The sequence below is a fragment of the Camarhynchus parvulus genome, chromosome 3 (genome assembly GCF_901933205.1).
Source record: "Camarhynchus parvulus chromosome 3, STF_HiC, whole genome shotgun sequence".
NCBI classification, from domain to species: domain Eukaryota; kingdom Metazoa; phylum Chordata; class Aves; order Passeriformes; family Thraupidae; genus Camarhynchus; species Camarhynchus parvulus.
Window position 1 is genome coordinate 4,741,184 of NC_044573.1, and position 22,810 is coordinate 4,763,993.

The 22,810-nt window shown below is 50.8% G+C and overlaps 2 protein-coding genes across 2 annotated transcripts; both read left to right on the forward strand.

Annotated features, from left to right (window-relative positions):
• Positions 1-1,148: 1,148 nt before the first annotated feature.
• On the forward strand, positions 1,149-6,455 carry FBLN7 (fibulin 7; the record flags this gene model as incomplete). Its single annotated transcript, XM_030946645.1, has 8 exons — positions 1,149-1,205; positions 2,403-2,562; positions 2,662-2,832; positions 3,153-3,278; positions 3,362-3,499; positions 3,894-4,031; positions 5,037-5,175; positions 5,395-6,455. Coding segments are annotated over 8 exons (1,302 nt in total), but the record flags the coding sequence as incomplete, so codon positions are not given.
• Positions 6,456-8,930: 2,475 nt separating this feature from the next.
• On the forward strand, positions 8,931-22,330 carry ZC3H6 (zinc finger CCCH-type containing 6). Its single transcript, XM_030946633.1, is given in 13 exon segments — positions 8,931-9,562; positions 13,141-13,321; positions 13,608-13,733; positions 14,276-14,531; positions 14,750-14,871; positions 14,961-15,077; positions 16,000-16,111; positions 16,630-16,700; positions 16,702-16,740; positions 17,196-17,449; positions 17,907-18,409; positions 18,808-19,047; positions 19,913-22,330. Coding segments are annotated over 13 exon segments (3,615 nt in total). The 5' UTR covers positions 8,931-9,470; the 3' UTR covers positions 21,415-22,330.
• Positions 22,331-22,810: the final 480 nt, after the last annotated feature.

Sequence of the window (22,810 nt, forward strand, 5' to 3'; positions counted from 1 at the left end):
TCCTGCACGGTTTGCCTGGTGGAGGCTGGCTCTCCCCAGGAGCTTTTTCCTGGGCTGAAGTCCCAGGGGTTTGGAATTAACAGTGGAATTATTTTGCTGTAATTATTCATCTTCTCCAGAAGGAGCAGAGCAGGGTGGGGTGGATGGTGCTGAGGGGGCAGCTGGCCTTGCAGGGCCTGGTGTTTTTCCCCTTTTCCATCCCGTGTTAAGGTTTGTGGGATGGGCATCCCCCTGGATGGTGAGTGCTCCAGCTCTACAGCCTGCTGGGGGATTTCACACTGCAAGAGATCCCCATGGAAAACAGCAATGGGAGCCCCAATGGGAACAGTGATTGCTCCCACATTCCCTTCTCCCTGACGGGTTTCCATCCATCCCATCACTCCTGCTGCAACACCAGGGAAACAGGAGCCTGAGAGGGTCTTGGGAGGGCTGGAGCCCCCCAGACATGGCCTGGCCCTTCCCTGCTTCCCCTTCTCCTTTTTGCGGGGAATTCTGCTGCTTCCATAGCTGGGGCTGCTTGGCAGCAACCAGAGCCGGACCCAGGACCTCTTGCCTCTCCTTGGGGGAGACTGGGCTGGAAATGGGGGGACCGGGCTGGGGAGGGGGTGCAGAAGTTGGAGAAGGGGGCACCAAACTGAGGGGGGGGGGTTGCAGGGGCTGGGGAAGGAATTTTGGAACTGGGGAAACTGACCGAGATGGGGTGCAGAAGCTGGAAAACGGGGTGCCGAGCTGAAGAGGGGTTGCAGGGCTCGGAAAGGATTTCCCTGCCCGGCGCGGGTGGTCCCGGCCCCGCCGGAGCTGGGGGGCTGACAGGCGCTCCTGCACGGTGCCCGCTCGTCCCGGCAGCACCAGAAACAGCTTTGCTGGGGGAAAAGCCACCCTCCGGCACCCCAGGCGCTGGGGATGGATGCCCTCGGAGCCCGGCCGGTGTCCCGGGGGATGGATGCCCTCGGAGCCCGGCCGGTGTCCCGGGGGATGCGCGGGGCCGGCCCGGCGCCGGGGCGGGGAAGCGCCGCGTCCCCTGCACGGGGCAGCGCGGGGGCGGCGCGGGCGGGGCGGGGAGAGCGCGGGGCAGCCGGTCCCGGAGAGCGGCGGGGCCGCACCGCACCATGGCGGGGCCGCGGGGGGCGCGGGGCCGCCTCCCGCCGCTGCTGCTGCTGCTGCTGCCGCTGCTGCTGCCGCTCCCGGCCGCGCCGGCCGCCCAGGTGAGGGGGGACCGGGAGCCCGGGAGGGGCTCTGGGGGGGCGCGGGGCTCCTCTCCGCTTCCCGCTCGCTCCCCGCTGCCGTGCGCCCCGAGAGCCCCGCAGCGCTGCCCGCGCTCCTGCCCCGGCAAACAGGTGGGCAAAGCCCCAGCCCGCGCTTAAACTGCTCATGAGCCGCGCTTAAAGCGCCCGCGGCTTCCTCTGGGCTCTTTTCGCCCTTCTTACCCCACACCTGAAGCTGCCCCCGAGCACAGAATCCCCGTTTGGGGTGTTTGGGGGGGGATTTTCCAGCTTTGCGACGGCTCAGCATCCCGCCGGAGCTCGCGCTGGCTCACGGAGTTAAACCCAGCCCTAACAAAGAGCTGTTTATTAAAGCCAGCGACGCGCCAGCATCTATTTGCTTTTGCCTCCCTTCCTCTGGGCTCGGGGCATCCCAGAGCTGCCAGCACAGCCCGGCTCATGCCCCCCGGCAGCCCGGGACCCCCGAACCCGCTCCCGGGGAAGCAGAGGTTACCGAGAGCGCTGCTGGGGCTGCTGTGTTTGTCCTCTCTCAACCCTCGGCAGCTCTTTGGAAACGGGACTCATTCCACAGTGCGGTTATGGAAAGGGGGGAAGAAATCCTTTCGACCAGGTGGGACAGAGCCCACCACCTCCGCTCGCTTTCCCGGAATTCCATAGCCCCCAGCCCAGTCCCTGTGCGCTCTCTCCTCACTGCACTCCCCAGATTTCTGAGTTCTGGGAACGGCTTTGCTCTTTTTCCTCGGTTTCAAGTCAGTTCCGCAGGAATCCCATAATAACGGTGCCCGTCTCCGGCATGAGTCAGTCCCGTGGGAGCGATCGGTTTGCAGGCAGGAGTCCCACCAGCGTTCCTGGCCCCGGCAGAGCTCACAAGACAGCTGTTTTCCTCTTCTTTTGTCATGTGGAAGTGGGACAGGGCTGGAGCTCCTGCAGGATGAAACATGAGTTATAGCATCTCTCCCACAAAGCGATCCCAGCCCTGCCTGGAGCGCAGGCCTAGGTGGAAAAAACCTCCTGGATCTGGGTAAACGCGGGGGAAAATACAAAGTCAGGGCGCTCAGGGAACATCGGATGCTGCGGAGCTCCCTCGCCAGCCTCCTCCCACGGGCAGCAGGTTGGCTCCTGGGAGGAGTGGCAGCACAGGGAGGTCCCCATCCCTGTCCCTGTCCCTGTGTCCCGCAGAGCTGCCTCAGCAGGCAGCAGCTCCTGGCTGCCATCCGGCAGATGCAGCAGCTGCTCAAGGGCCAGGAGACGCGCTTCTCCGAAGGGCTGCGCGCTGTCAGGAGCCGCCTGAGCACCATCCACGCCTCCCTGGCCAAGGCCGCCCCGGAGCCGCCCGCTGGTGAGTCCCTGGGACAGCATTCCAGGGAAATCGCAGGTAAAGCGTGGCTTGGAAGGACAGGCCCCCCTCTAAACTCATCCCATTTCCATGATCTCGCAGCTGCCTGTCCTGCCCTCCAAGCCCCTGCGGATGGGAGGAAGTTCGGCACCAAATATTTGGTGGATCACGAGGTTCACTTTGCCTGTGACCCAGGATTCCAGCTCCTGGGCTCCAGCACACGGATATGCCAGGCCAACGGCAGCTGGACAGGGCAGGAGGCCCGCTGTGCAGGTACTGCTCATTGCCTGCCCTGCAATGTCCTTTGGAAAGGTGGATTATTATAAACACGGGGGGATATTAGGGTGCTCAAAGTGGGGAGGGATCGCAGCTGCCCCCCAAAGTTCCAGAGATGCTGCAGCTCCCATGATTTTGGGATTTCTCTGTCTTAAGGAAAAGTGGGACTTAGCAGCTCAGCAGGAGAGATGAGGGGAAACGATATCCTGGCTGTGACGTGCCTGGTGTAGGGTACCAAAGCATCCCGGTGTGTGCAGCATTCCTGAGCCTTTCTTCCCAAAAGGAGATAACACAGAACATGCCTGCTTTTCCCGCAGAGATCAGAGAGTGCTCGAGCAGCCCCTGCCAGAATGGTGGGACGTGCCTGGAGGGTCTCAACCACTTCAAATGCCTCTGTCCCCCGCAGTGGACGGGAGCCACCTGCCAGCACCAGGCTCAGACCGGTGGGTGACCCTTGCTGGGGGATAAATGGGAGCATTTCATCCCCCAGCTCATCCCAGCTCCCCATCCCGCCGTTTTCCCGCAGCTCCTCCCACCTGGAGCGTGACGGATGACCCGGCCTTCAGCCGGCAGCCCCGCTGTTCCCAGATCGCCCAGACCCAGCAGTGCAGCTGCGATCCCGGCTTCCACATGAGCGGCACGGCTTCCAATGGGATCTGCCAGGGTGAGTCGGGATACGGGAGGGCTGCGGGGCTGCAGGGTCACGGAGTCACATTGGTAGGGACCACAGTGGCTCAGCGCCGCCATCCCAGAGCACACAGCACAGGATTGTGCCCAGCTGGCTCTGGAATATCTCCAGTGACCGGCGGCTGCTCCAAGCTCCTTCTGGAGGCTCCAAGCTCTCCATCCCATCCATGGATGGTTGAGCTCAGACCGGGCGCAGTGTCGCCCTCTGCGGGACACCGCTGGTCACAGCCCTCGAGCTGCGCTCCCATTCCCTGGAATCTGCCATCGGCCCCTTCCCAACCCACCTCGTGCCCGCTCCTCCGGCCCGCGCTCGCTCCCTGGGTTTTCCCAGGAGGCTGGAGTGAGATCTCGGTGAATCCCTGTCTCCGCAGACCTCAACGAGTGCGAGGTGTACCGGCAGCAAGGGGGACCCCGGCTCTGTGCCCACGCCTGTGTCAACATTCCCGGCTCCTTCCGCTGCTCCTGCCCCACAGGATACGTCCTGCTGGGCGACGGCAAGAGCTGCGAAGGTGAGAAGGCTGGAATCCACTTGGTCCCAAGTGCTCTGCCATTTTCCCCCACTTTTTTCTCCATATCCAAGGGAAAGGCTGGTGTAGAGGGGAGGGGGATGATGGAGTGATGCTTTGCAGGATGGCAGCGGATGGAGGATGTTTGGATTGGCAAGAGTTCCAGTTGGATGCGGAGCTGGGTGGGGAAATGAATCCCAGGGTTGTGCTGGAGAAGGGAAAACTCCACCAGAGGGCTTCAAAAAATCCCTAAAAATGAAAATAAAATGCTTCTCTGGAAGCATGGCTGCACCTCTCCCTCTCCTCCTCTCCCTTTCCCTCTCCCCTCTCCTTTACCTCTCTGGATGATGGAGCAACACTTTGGGTCTGCACCTCCTTGAAGATGACCCCACTGTGGCTGTGGGAAATGTTCCTGGAGCAAGGAATTCCTGAGAAGAGCCAAAAGGAATGTTAAACTTCCAGAATTCCATGATCAGTTCAGAGGGTGGCAGCATCTCCCCCAATCCAAGGGAATTGGGGTGCAGGTGGAAGGCAGCGGGTGGGAATGGTGGGAGGCCAAAACTGCTGAAAGCCTCCTGATAAACAGGGAATTTTTTGTGCCCTGAAGTGTTGCTTGCTGCAGTTCAGGGTGAGAAAATCCCTATTTCCCCATTCCTCCCTGATTTTCCCGTGTTCCATGGCATCTCACTAATGCTCCTAGCAAATCCTCTGCATTCCAGCTCCTGCCAGGCATCCCACGGGTGTTCAGTAAATACAAAGGGACGGTGTTTCCAAACAATCCAGCAGAAAGTTTGGAAAAGCAGCTGCCTTCCTGCTGGCAGAGGGCTGCTCTTAACCCATGCTGGCCTGGGCCAGAGCTTGGGGAGAGGAGGTGGAATTCCGGGATGCTCCCATATTTTTTGGATCGTTTAACCTGTTTCAATGTGGTTTTGCCTATTTTCTGATGGAAAGGTGAGCTCAGTTGGACGCTTCCATGCCCTGACGCCGCTTCCCGCCCCTGTTTTCCAGATATTGACGAGTGCTCCCTATCCCAGGATAACTGCACAAGCGGGAGCACCTGCATCAACACCGGGGGGGGATTCCAGTGCGTCACCCCCGAGTGTCCCCCGGCCGCCGGCAACGTCTCCTACGTCAAAACCTCCCCTTTGTAAGTGTGGGCACAGAATCCAAAACCTCCCCCTTGTAAGTGTGGGACACTAAATCCAAAACCTCCCCCTTGTAGGTGCGGGGCACAAAATCCAAAACCTCCCCCTTGTAAGTGCGGGGCACAAAATCCACGGCACGGCATTCCTATGGATCCAACACGGGCAAGGTGGGCACGGACGCCACATCCCCAGAAAACCTCTCCTTGCTTTTCTTTCCGCAGCCAGTGCGAGCGCAACCCGTGCCCCATGGAGAGCCGCTCGTGCCACCAGGCGCCCAAAACCATCTCCTTCCACTACCTGCCCCTTCCCTCCAAGCTGCAGACCCCGGCGCCGCTGTTCCGCATGGCCACGGCGGCGGCTCCGGGCCGGCCGGGCCCCGACAGCCTGCGCTTCGGCATCGCGGGCGGCAACGAGCGCGGGCACTTCGTGGTGCAGCGCTCGGACCGGCACACCGGGGAGCTGCTGCTGCTGCAGAGCCTGCGCGGGCCCCGCACCGTCCACGTGGACGTGGACATGGCCGAGTACCTGGACCGGGCGTTCCAGGCCAAGCACCTGTCCAAAATCACTCTCTTTGTCTCGGCTTATGAGTTTTAGGGGTGGATCCTGCTCCCTGCTCAGCATCCCGTGGATCACAGGGGAAGTCCAGGCTGGAGCTGCTCTGCAGACATCCAGCCTCCCTGCTCTGTCCCAAAGTTCTTCTTCCCATGTGGATTTACACCGCCAAATGAGGTGGACAAGCTCATCCCCATCCTCATCCCAGCTCCAGAGAGAGGATGTCCTGCAACAGCAGATGGAAACCACAGCCCTGATTTCCTCTGAATTCCCGATTTTTCCTTTAGGAAGCAGTGAAACCAAGTGTGTGGGAAGAGGGAGGCTCATGGCCTTTCCTGCTCCCCTCCCTTGTTGCACCCAGTCCTGCTCCCTAAAAACACACTTCCACTTCCCTCCGGATGCTGAGAATCCCCCTGGCAGCCTGTAGGGATTGAGGTCTGGTGCCTCGATCCCCTGGGATTGATCAGGGCTGGAACATTCCATGGGTGCCCTCCTTGGCAAGCGGGGCAAAGGCAGAATTCCAGGGCTATCCCTGCTCCTTAAACCTCTCAAATGGGGATCCCCCATGGATCCTCCTCACAGCAGAGCTTCAGCTGCATGTGGAGGTGGGAATTTTCCCTGCTCCATCAGTCAGAGCCTCCATCCTGGCATAGGAATGCTGGGAAGAGCTGGGATTCAGCTTTTCTCCAGGGGGATTCACCCTCCTGCTTGTGCGTGTTCTGCATGTTCCCTCATCCCACTGGATTTAGTACAATTAAAGGATGATGTAAAGGATGTCACTGGAGTGAAGCACCTGATGGATGTGTGGATGGGGGGAATTCTCACCCAGAGCAGTCCAAGAGGAATTGGGGTCTGGGAGGGCAAGAACCCTTTATCCATGGTTTTATTTTCCTGCTCTGTTTTGTTTGGGAGGGGCTGGCTGATAGCAGGGGGTTCATTCTCCCCAGAGCATCCTTATCCCTGAGCATTTTCAGCCTGGAGAATCCTTCCCCCCAAAGAATCTTCATCCTGGGAATCCTCATCCCTGAGCATCCTTTCCCCTGGGAACCCTCACTCCCTTACATCCTGCTAAGCTGCACCCACCAAAACTATTCCCACTCCTTGTCCTGGGGAAAGAGACTTCCCAAGATGGATCTGTCTCCTCTGGGGGATCGAGCTCCTGGATTTTTGTGGGGTACAGGAGCCTGGGAAGGGGTTGGATCTCTCCAGCAGAACAAGAAGGGACATTCAGGGCTGTTGTCGGCGGATGGAGGATGTTTGGATTGGCAGGAGCTCCGGCTGGACGTGGAGCTGGGCAGGGAAATGTATCCCAGGGTTGTGCTGGGGGAGGGAAGGGAAAACTCCAGAGTGCTTCAAAGATAACCCCAAAACTTAGGAGAAAATGCTTTTCTAGAAGCACGGCTGCTCCTCTCCCTGCCGCTTCCCAGCCTGGCTGGACGTGCTCCTCCAGCAGGCCATGACCCTGTTTTGGGATGATAACAAAATCTGGGAGCTGAACACCAGGAATTTGGGAGAGACAAGCTCCTGACAGGGCAGAATAGTTTCCATCTGCTGCTTTCTCCGGATAACACAGCTGGAGACGGGCGCCTGGACCACGCTCCGGAGGCTTTTCCTTGCGGCACCATCCCAAACTGACAACATTTTCCTAATTCCTGAGGTCAGGGTGAGCTGGTTTCTCCCTTCCAGCCCTGGAAAAGTTTAAGTTCGGCTCTTTGCCTTTCTCAACCTCTGGCTGCCATTCCAGTTGACTGAAGGAGATTTTTTTTCCCTCCCCAGAGCAGCCGCTCCGGCATCTTTCAGACTTCCCGAGGTTGGAATTTGCAGAGAGAGGCTCTTCCAGTCTTGAAATACAACTTTCATTTGGGATAATAATATTTAGGAGCTGAAAAAAAATAGCAGGAATGCTTCTGCTTCCCTTTGGTGGGCACAGCTGGCCCCAGATGTGCTGTCCCAAAACCACCATTTCCCACCCCAGAATATTTAACCAAAAATTTAGGATTTTTCCTTCGAGTCTAGATTTTCCTGGACTTTTTTTTTTCCTTTGCCTAGGGCCTGGGGAGATGATGCTGAGTCCTGTGGGCATCAGCTCCAGGGCTGCACCTGTGCTGATGGAGCTAATTAGTCCTAAGCAGCACTAATGACTCTCCCCAGCCGCCACCACCTCGTCCCCTGTAGGAATGCTGTTTTCCAGCCTTTTCTTTGGATTTGCCTGATTTCCCTGATGATCAGGACCCCGCGTCCTGCTTGCCTTGCTCAGGTGTGTGAGGCCCAAGGGAGATGATTCTTCCCTGAAGGATCTGAGGCTCCTCCCGCTCGGAATCCCATAGGAATCCATGCCTTGTTTTTATAAAGTTTATTCGGTTGCTAGCGCTGAAAAAAGCCGAGTCCTGTATCCTGAAAAGCAGGCAGGGAGGCAGCTGGACAGGATACAAATGTGACTTTTCCCGGGAACGTTTGATTAAACGTCATTGAAGTGACTCTGACAAACACGTCTTCCCTTCGCCCACCACATTTTTATTAAGTGACTGTCTTGGAACCACTTTATCGCGGGTTTTGTCACGCCCTGACCCCGACAGCGACTCCAGGCACCGCTTCTGTCCCGCCCTGGGGACACACACTCTCTGGTTAATTACGAGCGTCACTAATTAATGACGCACCCGCCGCTTCCCCTCACACGCACCGGCCGCCAGGGGGCGCTGCCCACAGTGCGTGAGGGGGGCGGGGGGGGGCGGCGGCCATGACGCAGAGGCGGGAGGGGAGGCCCATTCCCGCTCCCCATGCCCGTCCCGGTTCTCGTCAGACGGAAGCCACCGCCCTTTTCCCCCTTTCCCTCCCTTTTCCCCCCTTTTTTCCCCACCATTCCCGGGGGGACGCCGCCACCACGTGACGGGCGCGGGGCACGTGACAGCACGCGCGGCGAGGCCCCGCCCCCTCCGCGCGCGCACGGCGGCGGCGCCGGCCGAGGGGAAGCGGAGGAGGGCGGGGCCCGTGCGTGACGTCGCTGCGAGGTTGACGGGCGTGGCGGAAAGCCAATGGGCGCGCGAGACGCGGCGGCCGCGGCCAATGGCGGCGCGCGGGGGGCGGGCCCAGGGCCGCGGCGGAGGAGGAGGAGGAGCGCGGCGGGCGGCGGCGGCGGCGTGAGGGGACGCGACGACATCGCGGCCCCGGCGGGCGCGGAAGACGCTGTGGCGGCGGCGGCGGCGCGTGCGGGCCGCGGGCGCTGAGCGAGCGTGTGCGGGCAAAGCGCCCGGGGCCGCTGCCGCCGCTGCTGCTGCCGCCGTTCTCCTCCTCCTCCTTCTCTTCCCTCAGCCGCCGCCGCCATTTTGTGCGAGTGCCTCGCGCGGGCGCCATGTTTGTAAGGAAGAATTAGGGCCGCCATCTCCGGCCAGCAGCACCTCCCTCCCCCGTGTGTGTGTCCTCCCGCTCTCCTGTGCCCCGGGGCTGCCGCTCGAGCCGCCGCCGCCGCCACCGCCTCCCCGCAGCGCCCGCGCGGGGCGGCCGGGCCCGGGCGCTGAGTGCCCGTTAGTGTCTCACTAAGTAACCGTGAGTGCAAACCTTCATCATCTCTCCTCACTGAGGGGCCCGGCCCTCCTCCTCCTCCTCACCGAGCCGCCCCCAGCGCGGCCGTGCGCGCCGCCGCCGCCGCCGCCTCCTCCCGCCGCTCCGCACCGCGGGCAGCGGCGGGGCCCTGCCTTCCTCCACCTCCCTCCTCCTCCTCCTCCTCACCACACCACAGCCAGGCACAATGGCCTTTGAAAGCCTGTTCTCCAAACCCCCAAACCCAGTTCTTGACCCAAACATGCCCGACTCTGACAGGCAACATGCAGGGGACGAAAGGTCGAGTAACATTCTTCTCTCTCTCCGCTTCTCATAATGGTGGTACTTAGTGGGGTGATGCTGGTAATGATGATGATGATGCTGATGCTGATGATGATGCTCTGTTAATGTGCCTGAGGGGGTTAACGATGTTTTTGGGGGGCAGGTCACCTTCAGGCTGGAGCGGGGTGGTGGTGGTGGGGAATGCAAATTGGGGAGGGGGGAAGTCACTGCATTAAAAGTGCATTTTTTTAGCAAGGTTTTAATTTTTCCTTTTGGAATGCATGCGTTTTTACATCTTCATTGATTTATTCTGGCTGGGAAGGGGGGCTGTTTGCCATTCTTTCCATAAATTGCACTTTCCAGGGGGTGTCTGTTGAATGTCACCATTGTTCTCTGTCTCAGGCAGGAAAGGGTGCTCCGAGTTGGGCGGGTTTTTTATTTTTGGCTGTTTTTGTTGATACCACAATCTCTCACTAGAGCCATATTTAACGTCATTTTCTTGCCAGATTCCACCTTACACATTTAACTGGATCTTTTTTATGCAGATTAAGGGCTGACTGACGTTATCTTTGCCACCTCTCAATCCCCATGCGCAGAAACCCAGAGTCCTGTTCCTGGTGAAAGGACCTCTGTTGCTCCCTCCCTCCTTCCCTCCCTCCTTTTCTCTCCTGCAGCTGCTGGAAATTCAAATCCTTTCTCCAGGCAGCCCTGGCCTTCCTAACTAGTTCCAAAAATACTGTGCCAGGGTGGCAGTTACCAGTGCCTGAGCCTACATCTACCCTGAGCATTCCTGACAAAGCTGCAGGAGTTAAAAACGCCGAGGTTTTGCCATTCCCAGAGCTTGGCCTCCCCCCACACAGCTCCACAACCATTTGTGGTACTTCAGAGGACCAGGAAACACTGGGGAAAAAACAAACAAACAGACAAAAAAAAAAAAGGCTTGTGGGTAAATGCAAAACTGTTTCCTTGTTGGAGAACAGAGTCCCAAGTTCTGTGTTATAAATTGGGAAGTGGTCCCAAATGCTCCTTGGGTTTAGTGCAAGGGTCAGGGAAGAGCCCAGAGCTGCTGGTGCTTGTTTTCCCCTTCCTGCTTGTCCTTGGGAAATGCTCCTGGGATTCAGTGCAAGGGTCAGGGCAGAGCCCAGAGCTGCTGGTGCTTGTTTTCCCCTTCCTGCTTGTCCTCGGGAAGCAATCCCTAAAATGGGCCTGGGCTTTAGTGCAAGTCCAAGGCAGAGCCCAGAGCTCCCTGTTCTTGTTTTCCCCTTCCTGCTCGTCCTTGGGCAAGGGTGGAAGTTGTGTTGTGCTCTGTTTTCCGAGCTGAGTGCACACCAGGAATCCACTGGGATCTCTGGAGCTGGGGCAGAGCTGTGCTGTGGAGTTCCTGCAATCAGGCTGTGACTTTTCACTGTTTCAGGGATTGAAAATATCTGGAGTTCTCAAATCCTTGAGGACAAGCCCGAGTGACTCCGGGTAGTGCTGGGAGCAGAGTTTTTCCAGCTTGGAGTTCTCATCCTCTCACCAGCTGTTCCCACCAGTACAACCAGTTGTGACACTGGTAATTGTGAAATAGAGCCAATAAGTGCCACCTAACAACCTAATTAATTTTAATTTACAAGTGTTGCTTTATAATGTTTTAATTTATGAGGTGAAGAGCAACAATACACACAACTTGTACTTTTTCTAAAACTTTAGCTCTGCAAAATGAGTTCATTCACTTCAAAAAAGGCCCCAACTCCAAAGTTTTTGTGTTACATCAGGTGTGCAAATGTAGGACCAGTAAAACCAGTTCACTCCAGGGAACACCCATACAACTTCATGATTCCCAATCAATTTGTGCAGCAGGAATTCTGTTAATAGTTTGATTTGAGCTGCTCTGTTAAATGATAAAAGAATTTACTTAGTAAAAAATAATTAAAAAACCCTATCTGTCCACACTTTGAATATTCCAACTTGGAAGGTGGTTTTAATGCAGTTTTCTCAAGACAGGAATGTTCTTTGATTAGTTCTAGTTAATTCCTGCTGTTGATAATATTTTGGTGATGAAGGGTCTGAGCCTTCCAGCACAGGGGTCCTGGACAGATTTTTCCTGCAAGGATTTTGTGAGGATTTCCTGGTTCTGTGTGGGTAAATCCATGCAGAGTAAGGAATAAGTTGGAGGCAAGTTTATTTGCACACAAATCAATGCCAGATTTCCTAGAAAATAGCTTGAAATTAATTTACTTTCACTTTTTACTGCTCCCAGCCACCCTCTGCTTTTGTTTGATTTTCCCAGTGAAAGTTCTCTGTTATTTGGAGTTATTTTCCTTATTAATTCTTAATTTCTTAAGCAGCACCTTAGTATCAAAATTTGGGGAATTTTAGCCATCAGGGAATTTTAGCCTAAAGTAAAATTTTTTAATGAAATTATGGGGAATGAAATCCTCAATGTTTGAGGGTAGAGATTCCCAGAATATTTCAGAAAATGCATTCTGGGTTTGGATCTTGGATTTAAGGAGCTTCTGGAGTAAATCTTCTTTGGGCATAAGGAATTCTATTTTTAAGGATGACCTGAAAGAAGGTCAAGGAAGGGGAGCTAAAATCCAGGTTTAAAGGTTAGAAATGAAATTAAAATACCAGAATTGGGGTTTTTTGATTCTCCCTTCCCAAATATTAGTGGAACTGCCCAGGGATTTCATCAGGTTGCTTTTCCCTGGAAGGTCATTTGGCTTCTGTGCCTTTCTGATCCATTTGAGAGGTGCTCTAGGAATGCACTCAGACAGTGGGAATGTTTTCTGGGATTCTTTTCACATATCCAGCTCCAAGTATCTGGAGGCTGTGGGAGAGGGGGGAGCTCCTGAAAAGGGGATTCTGCTCTCCCTCCCTGGTGCATATCTCCAGTTTGGGATTTAAATGGGAATAAAAGCAGCTAAACCAGAAGAGCATTCCTGCCTTGGCACTTCCTTGAAAAATAATTTACTTTCCAAGAAATGGTATATTTGACCATGATCTTTTCAATCTATCCAGTTGTTGGATTTTTCCTTCTTTTTCCTTTCCCCACCCCCTTTTTTACATTCTTGAAGCTCAGTCCTTGGAAAATGCTTGGATGTTGTGGAAAGAATTTAGAGATTAGAGGGCTTTTGTAATCTTCCCTCTGCCATGCAATCCAAGGGATTGTATTACTGAGACTGGTTTACCTGGAAAGTTTTTCCAGTCCTGGATGCATCCCAAAAGTGGAAATCCTCGAGTGTAATTCCCATAGGAATTGGGACATGGGAACAAATTTGTTCCCTAGGAGCATATTCTGTAGGTATTTTATGGAAGAGGATATTTTAATTGATCCTTGAGGGAATGAGTTTAACTGATATCATCAAAACATAATTGGATTTTTGGGATAGCTGCAGGTGTTTCAGGGATATTAATGTTCCAGTTTTATTTCATTAATGTAATTCCAAGAAATTCCAGGTCATACAGCAGTCATGTCTTCTCCCTGGCATATCCATTTATCCCAAAAATCACAGCTTGGGGTTGCTTCAAACTTCACAACTGTTTTTTTCCAGTGACAGGTGAGCTGGATGATAACATGGAATTTTATTGTCTTCCTGGTATCCCTCTTTCAGGGAAGATGGAGAGCTGGAAGATGGGGAAATAGATGATGCAGCTTATGAGGATGTGAAAGAACATGGCTCAAAAGGGGATGATAAACAGAAAAATGAGAAAGGCCACCGGAAATCCCGTAAAAAACGCAAAAAAGAGAAGGAAAAGAAAAAATCCAAAAGGAGAAGACGGGACAAGCATAAGGTTAGGAAAAAAACCCAACATTTTGGAAGTTCTGATTTGATTCATGGGTGTCCAGGAAAAGGATCCAAGAAATTGGCAAAGGAATTAAAATGGTTTTATTTCCATTAATACTTAAACTGGTTTTAAATGTTCAAAATTAAGCGCAGGACTTGGATGCTTAACCAGAGGAATTTGAGAGTTTTTAGGATAAGATACACAATGTAAATTTATCACTTTTGTGTTCATTATATTTATGGAAAGAAGATGATTTCCTCAAAATTCCCAGCTTTTTTGTTCTGTTTTCTAGCATAACTCCCCTTCCAGTGATGACAGCTCCGACTACAGCCACGACTCCGACATGGAGCGCACGGAAAGGCCCCACAAAAAAAGCAGCAGCTCTTCCTACAGGGATTATGATTCCTCCTTCAGTCAGGTAGGAAGATTCAAACTCATTCCTCATGTCCTTATTGAGGTGACATTCCAAAAATACAAATATAAACAGTATGGGTTTGGAAGTTTGGCTCCATCCCTGTGCCTGTTCTCCTGGATTTCTGGAAGCACATCCGGTTCTCATCTCCCTGAGGAGATTCGCAGATGTAAAGCAGGATCTGTGGTAGAAAATAAGCCTGATACCAATTTTTCTTCCATCAGGCATCAGGAATTAAGGAATCTTTATTATTAAGGAATCTTTGTATTGCCTGCACGGGATTTAGGCTGGACTCAAAGGAAAAAAACTCTTGAAAAGTAATTTTTCAATATCTAAAGTTGATTCTGCATTTTGGGAGCCCAATTTTCTTGGCTTTTCTCAGCTGGTGAATTAAAATTATTAATTTTTCCTGAATACTTATTGATGCTTTTTTTTTTTGCAAATCTGGTAATGATAAAACAGCCCCATAAACAGATTTTTAGAGCAGTTTGGAGGGGTGGGGTTTGGAAATATGGAATTGCTTCCTAATGCAGTCCCTTTCCTTACAGCATGGACATGTGTCAGGGAATTACATGAGTTCCCAGAAAATGCAGCATAAAAAAAATGTCAAAAGTAAGGAATATGACAACTACAGTCATTACAGTGATGAAAACTTTGGCAATTACAACGAGGAGGAAAAGGATGAGGATTTTGCTGACCAGCTCAAACAGTACAGACAAGCTAAAGAGACTTCCAGTGGGGATTTGGGACCTCCATTCCCAAAGGAACCAGTGAAGAAACAGGGCATGAAAGGGATCCAGAAAGGTAAGGGGAGTTTTGGTGGCATTTTTGGGGTGGAGACCTGGATGAGGGAAGCTGCCAGGGATGTTTTTCCTGGCATATTCTGGCTGGTCAGAAATAGCATTTCCAATAGTAAAAAGGGAGTGATTTAACTTATTCCATTTGTCTTTCTTTGATGCCATGAAAGAACCATTTTCCCTTAATTTCTGTGATCCTTTTAAGAGGTTATTCCTGTTTTCCAGGCATTTCCCAACGAGGGAACAACTACAACGTTGGAAGAGGGCGTGGAATGCAAAAGAAACTGAAGCGCAAAGATCGCGGCAGGGGCAGAGGCGGCAATAAAGGATCCGATGGCTTCCATGAGGTACCTGCAATTCCAGTCCTTATTCCCAATGCCTGCATCACCAGTGTTCCAAAAAGGAGCTGATAAAATGTGGATTTTTTTTTTCCTAGGATGGCAAACCAGTGAAGAAATGGGTTAATATGAGCCAGGAGTTCATCAACCAGCACACAGTGGAGCACAAGGGCAAACAGATCTGTAAATACTTCCTCGAAGGGAGGTGCATTAAGGTAAATTTAATTTTTTTAAAATAAATTTTTAGCAAACTTGGGTGTTGAAACTCAATATTTTGATTTCTGATGTGCTGAGGATTTCTAGATGGAATTATTTATGGAAAAACATCCCCTTCTGTTACACACTTTGATTTAAATTCTAATAAAAATTTATATTTTTATTAATAAAAACATCCTAAACTTACCCTGAGAATGATAATGTATTAATGTCATCATTTCTCAGAAGTCTGGAATCTAAATAGGCAACAATTCCTGAATATATGAAATTATTTCCTGCTGATTTGGGAACTTTGAAGGAATTGCTTTGTGGTGCTGCACTTTAAAAAGTGGGATTGGTAGAAAACACAGCCGCTGAATGCTTCTCACTTTTATTTGGTTCCTTGGGATTTAGCGGTGGAATTTTCATTTTCTAACCCAAATGGTAGAAATAAAAGTGAAATGTTGTGTTTCTTGCTGCCTTTCAATACCTTTGGCTCAGATGACTATTTGCTGCCACCTTCAGTTTTAGAAGGGACTGAAAGAGCACTTGGTGTTTTTTTCAGGAAAATAAATCCTAAAAAAATACTCAAACCCCCATACAGCAAAATAATCCGGAAGAATAACAGAATATATTAAAGTAATTCAGTAAAGTATTATTTCAGTGCCTTTTTAATACAAATTCCTAGGTGAAGGCAGAGAACAGGGATTGTTTGCTGTCACCATTCCATCTATTCCTTTGAATTCCAATCCAGGAATTTTCTTTATGTTCAGAGCCCCTCTATTTACAGCTTTTACTACTTATAATGGAATTTAATGTTGGTAAAGATGAAAAATTTAAATTCAGCTGAGGAGGATGTTCTTTTTACTATAGAATTAAATTACTCAGCATTTCAGATGGATAATGTGTTTTCCCTGTTTCTTTTTTTGCAATTTTTTATAGGGAGAACAGTGTAAATTTGATCATGATGCAGAGATTGAAAAGAAAAAGGAAATCTGTAAGTTTTACATCCAGGGTTACTGCACCAAAGGAGAGAACTGCATTTATTTGCACAATATCCTTTAAAAGTACTTCTAAAATCACCTGAAATGTTAATTTCTATTCTTTTATTTCTGTTTATTTTGATATAAATGATTTCTAAAGATGAATGTTTTTTAAGAGCCTACTATCTACTAGGTAGATTAATTACAATATTCTTTTTCTCAAATGCTTCAGAGGAAAAAATAAATATAAAATTACTGATTTGTAACATTTTCGAAAATAACATCCCAGGAATTTAGATACATTTATCCACACTTTTAAGGCTCTGATCTCTTCCTATTTGTCATTATTTTGGTGTTTTCCTCTGGAATTGAGACCTTTCCCTTTTTAATCACAATTTGAAAATTAAATCTGAACGCCACAGAAATGTCATTTTTAGGTGAATTTTAAATGGAAGTAAGAGGTAAGTTGGTTGTTAGCTTCCAAAATTCCTACCATAATGATGACTTCCTGCTGAAGAATTGAGGGATAGCTGCCAGCTGGATTTTACAACCTTCCCAAACTGTTAAAAATCCTTAATTCCTTCCTCACATGAATTCCCCTGCAAGTTCTACCACACAGGAGCAAAGTGTTATCAAGGAGATAAATGCAAATTCTCTCACTGCGCCCCTGACTGCAGAAACCAAGGAGCTGTTGGATAAGGTGAGTGATCCAGATACTGGGAATATTGGGATTGCTACATTCAGAGTGGGGAATGGATGGAGGAGCCTTTTCCATGTGCTCTGGGAAACCCTGAGCTCTGGTTTATTGGGGTATTCCCTCTCCAGTCACTGCCCACCAGGCCTTAAAAGAAAAAGGGTGTGAATCCAACACTAAAAATTTGAGGAATCTTGGAATAACTCCTTCTTGTGGGAAATTGTTCCTTCCTGAAATAGAGAAGTATTTTCTTGGCTTGGATTTGGTGTCCTGAAAAACAACTCCCAAGAATGGATTTGGAATTCCTTTGAATTGGATGTCAATATCCAGAGTAATGTAGCAAATAACAGGAAAGTTGTCTATTTAAATATGGAAATAAGATTTCAATAAAAGGCACAAGACTAAATTGAACTGGAATACTGAAAAATTGATTAAATGTTTGCCACGTGGCTTTGTTCCAGGTTTTGAATAATGAGGAGGAACCTCAGAATGAAGATGAGAAGGAGCTGGAGGAACTCCGGAAGCGGGGCATTGTTCCCCTTCCCAAACCCCCGCCGGGGGTCGGACTCCTGCCAACCCCCCCGGAGCAATATCCCTTCTCCGAGTCTGACATGGAAAATTACCAAGATCCTTCAGGAGATTATAAGAAAATCCCATCTCTTTTTGAAATCGTTGTGAAGCCCACTGTGGATCTGGCACACAAAATTGGGAAGAAGTAGGTGTTGGAATTCTGAGGAGAACTCTCCTGGATGTTTATCATTTAATCATTAATCATTGTTCCTGTCAGGATTCTGGGCTAAGTTGAGGATCTGCCAGATAGTTGATACTAGGATTATTTCATGTTTTCCATAGAAAGGAACTTAGGCCTGACCATCCAGAAGTTGACTCTTGGTTTGCATCTCCATCTGCAGGTGGAGCAGTTTGTTCCCTGCTCCAGTCTTGTTGTAGTTGGCTTTTTCTTGAGCAAAACTGATGGAGATGAGCAAATATTGGAAAAAATGTGGGTTTTTTGGCCAAGTTAAGGAATGTGGAATGGGTGTAGTTGGAAAATAATTCTCCTTTGGGAATTGTATCCAATGTCAGATCAAATAAGTGTGGGAGGGGGTAAAGAGAACCAACTGTTGGTGTTTGTAGGTCCAAAACTTGATTTCTTGATTTTCTTCTGCTTCCAGGCCACCAGCCTTCTACAACAGCGCATCACCACCGCGGCCGCCATTCCAGGGCAACGACCCCCATTCCCAGCACATGTACAATCCAGGCTCGAGTCCAGGGCCAGGTCCTGGCATGTCCCAGGGACACAACGGGCCCCCGATGCACCCCGGTTCTCCTGGGCACCATCCCTGCGGAGGCCCCCAAGGGCCGGGAATGCCGCAGAGCCCCCCCATGCAGGGTGTTCCTCCAGGGTACATGGGCCCGCAGAACCAGTCTGGAATGCCCATGCAGGGGCAGCAGGGTGGGCCACCCCTCACCCCGCCGGGGATGGGAGGATCCTACAATTCCCCTGGAGTGCAGGGACACATGGTGAACATGCCAAGGGACAATCACTGCCCCCCGGGGCCACAGTACCAGCAGATGCCTGGCGAGTACGAGCCCATGCAGAACCCGGCTGACTTCTATGACAACTATTATTCCCACCAAGCTGTACACAACTTCCAGCCAGCCAATAATTCTGGAGGTAAGGATGTCTACTGGATGAGTTTTGGACAGAAACTTCCTGGAATCTCTTCAGCGTTCTGGCTTTCTCAGTTGGTGCTGTTCAGTTGTGTTGTTAAGTCATGTTATGCTTTAGGGTGAAATGGGATATTGGGAAGAAATCCTTCCCTGTGAGGGTGGGGAGGCCCTGGTAGAGTTTTCCCAGAGAAGCTGTGGGAAACTGCTTCCCCATCCCTGGAAGTGTTCCAGGCCAGGTTGGATGTGGCTTGGAACAGGCTGGGATAGGGGAAGGTGTCCCTGCCATGGCATGGAACTGGATGTTCTTTAAGCTCCTTTCCAACCCAATTCATTCCATGATTCCATGTTTATAGCTATCAACATTTCTCTAGGATAAGTGCTAACTGGAGTTTTGTCCTGCAGATGGAGCATGGCACGGAGAATTTACAGATCACCAGGCTCACCTCATGGCTCCGGAGTCACATCCGGGTGGGAGCGAGTCGGACTGCATGGGTGGCCACATGGGCCACAACCAGGGCATCAACGTGCCCGACTTCCTGCCGGCCATGCAGAAGGCCCTGTATGCGAGGCTCAGCCAGAAGCACCAGCGGGATGGAGACTCTGCCAGCAGCCAGGGCCAGAGGGCCATGAGCAAAGATGAAGGTGAGCAGGGTTTGGTTGGAATTCTCATCATACTTAATGGCCGTGGCCAACAAATCGGTTGACGTTGTCTCGCGTCATGTCACTGTTATTGTCACTGTCCCCAGTTATTGGGAATAGTTATTGGAAGCAGCAGCTGCTCAGTATTTTTAGCTCTTCTTCCCAGCTTGTCCTAGGATCTTAGTGTAGGTTCAGTCCATCCTGGCTCCAATGAATAATTTTTGGATCTAGTTGCACTTTTAAAAGGTCCTTTGGTTGGAAAATCCCTTGTTGGACCAGAGGGGTTGTTTCTCACTGCCAGGACTGGAAGTGCATCCTCTATCCTGTTTCTTCAGGTGCACCTCTTTATCTGTTTCCTATAGAGCAGCGTTTTTCCTTCTCTGATATCCTTTAAAATACTGTAATTTCTTCCCTTCCTGAATTTCAACCTCTCCTGCAAACTTTGGGGTTTGGATTAAGTAAGGCAGCAAATTTGCAATTTACTTGGATTAAAGAGCACTGCAAGGGGCCATTTTACTTTTCCTTCTTCTGTCAAGACTCAGATTTTAGATAAGGTTTTTTAACTAGTACCCATAGGGATTGTTTGAGAGCAGTTACTTTCCCAAATTAATATTGATGGATATGGAGGCACTCCCAGGCTGTGTTGCATTCTATCTCCACTATGTCCAGGTTTTTGTGTAATGGCATTTCTTTAATTACATGGATTTTGGTCATTTGAGGTTGTGGTTTTTATGACACTGGGAGTGATTTAATATCAGATCTTTTCAGTTTGGCTTTACTGAGGAGTTTCCCGTTAGGGAGTGTTGGATTCTCTTAAGAATTATTTGCTGGAATAATCTAAATTTTGTGGCATTTCTTTGATTTTTAGATGAGAATGTCAACTGGTATTCCAGCAGTGAGGAGGAAGAGGGGAGCAGTGTTAAATCAATCCTCAAAACCTTAAAGAAACAAAGCGAAAACTTTAGGAATCGGCAACAACATTCCACGGAGCAGCACATGCTTGGGATGCCAACGGATCCCAGGCTGGCAAAAGACAAAGGTGTGGGGCCTCAGGCTGCTGACCCGAGACTCCGGGCGTCTCCAAGGCCCAATCCCAGGAAGCCCTCGGAGTCAGCGTCCCTGGATCCCCGGCTGGCCCGCGATCCGCGGATGCACAAGGTCAGCGAGGGCGGCCATCCCGGCCCCTCCCTGGCCGGGGCCAAGCTGGATTTGCACCACGCCCACGCCGGAGTGAAGGTCAAGCAGAAAGGGCTGGATGATGACGAGGAGGACTCGGAGAGGGAGCTGAGGGAACGAGCTTTCCTCATTCCCTTGGAACCTCTGCCGGGCGTCACGTTACGGGATCCCCGCTCCCAGCTGCGGCAGTTCAGCCACATTAAGATGGATGTGACCCTGATGAAACCCAACTTTGCCAAGCACATTGTGTGGGCCCCCGAGGACTTGCTCCCAATCCCTCTGCCTAAACCTGACCCTGTCTCTTCCATCAATTTACCTCTCCCTCCACTCATTGCTGACCAGAGACTGAATAAACTGCGGAATTTGAAGAACGATCCACACCCCAATGCGATGCCAGCTGATCCCCGGCTCGCTGCCAAGGCCAAAAACAGCCTTGTGGGCCGGGGCGGCTACTTGGATCCATCCACAGATTCCCATGCCAGTAGCTCCAGCAAACTGGGGGATCCTCGCTTGCAAAAGAACGTTGATCCCAGACTCCACAGACTGTCAAGTGCAGACACTCACCACGGAGTCGGGAAGGATTCCCACCCTCCCAAGTTTGACCCCCGGCTTGCCAGAGCTGCTGCCAGCTCATCCCAGCCCTCAGAAGCCACGACTCCAAAATCCGACCCCGATGCTCTGCCTCCCTATGCGCCCAAATTATCATCCAGTGGTGTTAGGCTGGGAACTCCCGGCTCCATCCTGAGTGGGATCAGTTTGTACGATCCCAGGGATCACAGCTCATCCTCGGACACGGCTCCAGCCAGTTCGGGAGAGAATGGAGAGAACCAGAAAAAAAGCATTTTGAAAAATTCCAGTAAAAATGAGCCGAGTCTCACGGAAGATGCGTCCCAGCAGAAGGCTGCCTCCAACACGGAAAAACCCACGGAAGGATCAGCAGAAGCTGCTTCAGACAAGGCAAACAGCACCAGTAAATCTCAGGCTAAACACTCCAGCGCTGCCCCTGCCGTCCATAATCTCCCAATCCAGGCTCTGTCGGGGTTAATCCGGCCACAGTACAGCGACCCCAGGCAGGTGAGGCAGCCCGGACAGGTAACGCAGGCCCCGGAGAGCGATCCCAACGGGGAGTCGGATGATAAATCCTTAAAAGATGTTTTCAAGACTTTCGATCCAACTGCTTCCCCGTTTTGTTAGCAGACGGCTTTGGAGTCTTTTTACCGTTGTGGGTATTGCAGTTCTCTGCTGTTTTGTACCTGGGTTACCTCTTTTGGCTTTATTTATTTTTAAATTATAATTCCCACCACTTTTCAGCTGCTAATCTCCGAACCACACGCAGTTCTCCAGTACGCTCGAGTGTTTGCAAAGCTGTGGTATTTTCTAGAGAATCCTTTTTCTTTCCAATTTCAGGGAGACTAATAATTGACCTGTAGAAAGGAAACCAATCCCCCCGGATCGTGTTAGAGCTGAGAAAAGCACTTTCATTGTAAATAAGTCATGGAAAATTCCCAGAGCTGTATATGTGTGAGCTGCCTCTTTCCCAACCACCACTTAGATCCGATTGCCACATTTGTATAGATCCAAGCAATATTATGTACGTGAATTCCCGGGAGAGATGCCGTTCCAGGACTGCCAAACCCCTGAACTGATGGAAAACCTCACGGAAATGATTTCAAAGGAAAGCGTCGCTCCTCCTTTTCCAATGAGTTGATGTAAGACACGGACAGTTTTTATTCCTGCAGTCAATATTAGTGTAAAAGAGACTATATCACATATTGAGGATGAAAAATGTCATATCTTTTAAAAGTATTTTATTCTATGCTGTACATAGAAGAAATTGTGAAGTACATAACTAGCAAAAGTAACTGTTCGAAGTGGAGAAAACTACATTGTCTAATACGAAAAGAAAAGGTTTTTATTTAATTTTTTTCCACGCCTACACGATTGGGATTTAGTGCTCCGAGTTCCATTGTGGTGTTCATGTATTTCAATGTATTTTTGTATTCAGCTGCTTAATTTGTATTGCTTTTTTTGTATGGCTGTAACTGCAGTACTTGTATTCATGGTGTCTCGACGACATTTTTAACAAAACAATTAAAAAGGGTACAGTTAATTCCTGGTGATGACTCCGTGTGCATACGGTGGCAGCTGGGAGGAGGGGGACTAAAGCTGGGCTTTTTGGGATGGTTTGTGGGGTTTTAACATAACCTTGTACCTGATCCCTAGGTCTCATGGAGAGAGTTGCCATTTTCCATCATGGAACATCCTGCATGTCATGAATTCCCCAGGTTTTGTATGGGAGAGCACAACTGCCCTCCAGACCTCCTGTCCTGCCTTTGGGGCTGCTTTTTCTCCAGAGGAAGTGCAGTCATTCCTAGGCAGCTGCTTTTCCAATAACAATGTGCCAGCCTCTCAATCAATCATCTGCTTCCCACCCCTTTGGAAGGTTTCTCTGCTTTAAGTTTCTTCCTTGGTGGACCTTTTCCTCTTGTTTTTCCCTTGGCCAAGCGATGGTCTTGGACCTTTTCCTCTTTTTTGTTTGCCAAGTGGTGTTTCCACTGAGACACCAGAGTGTTTATCCCAAATTCTGAGG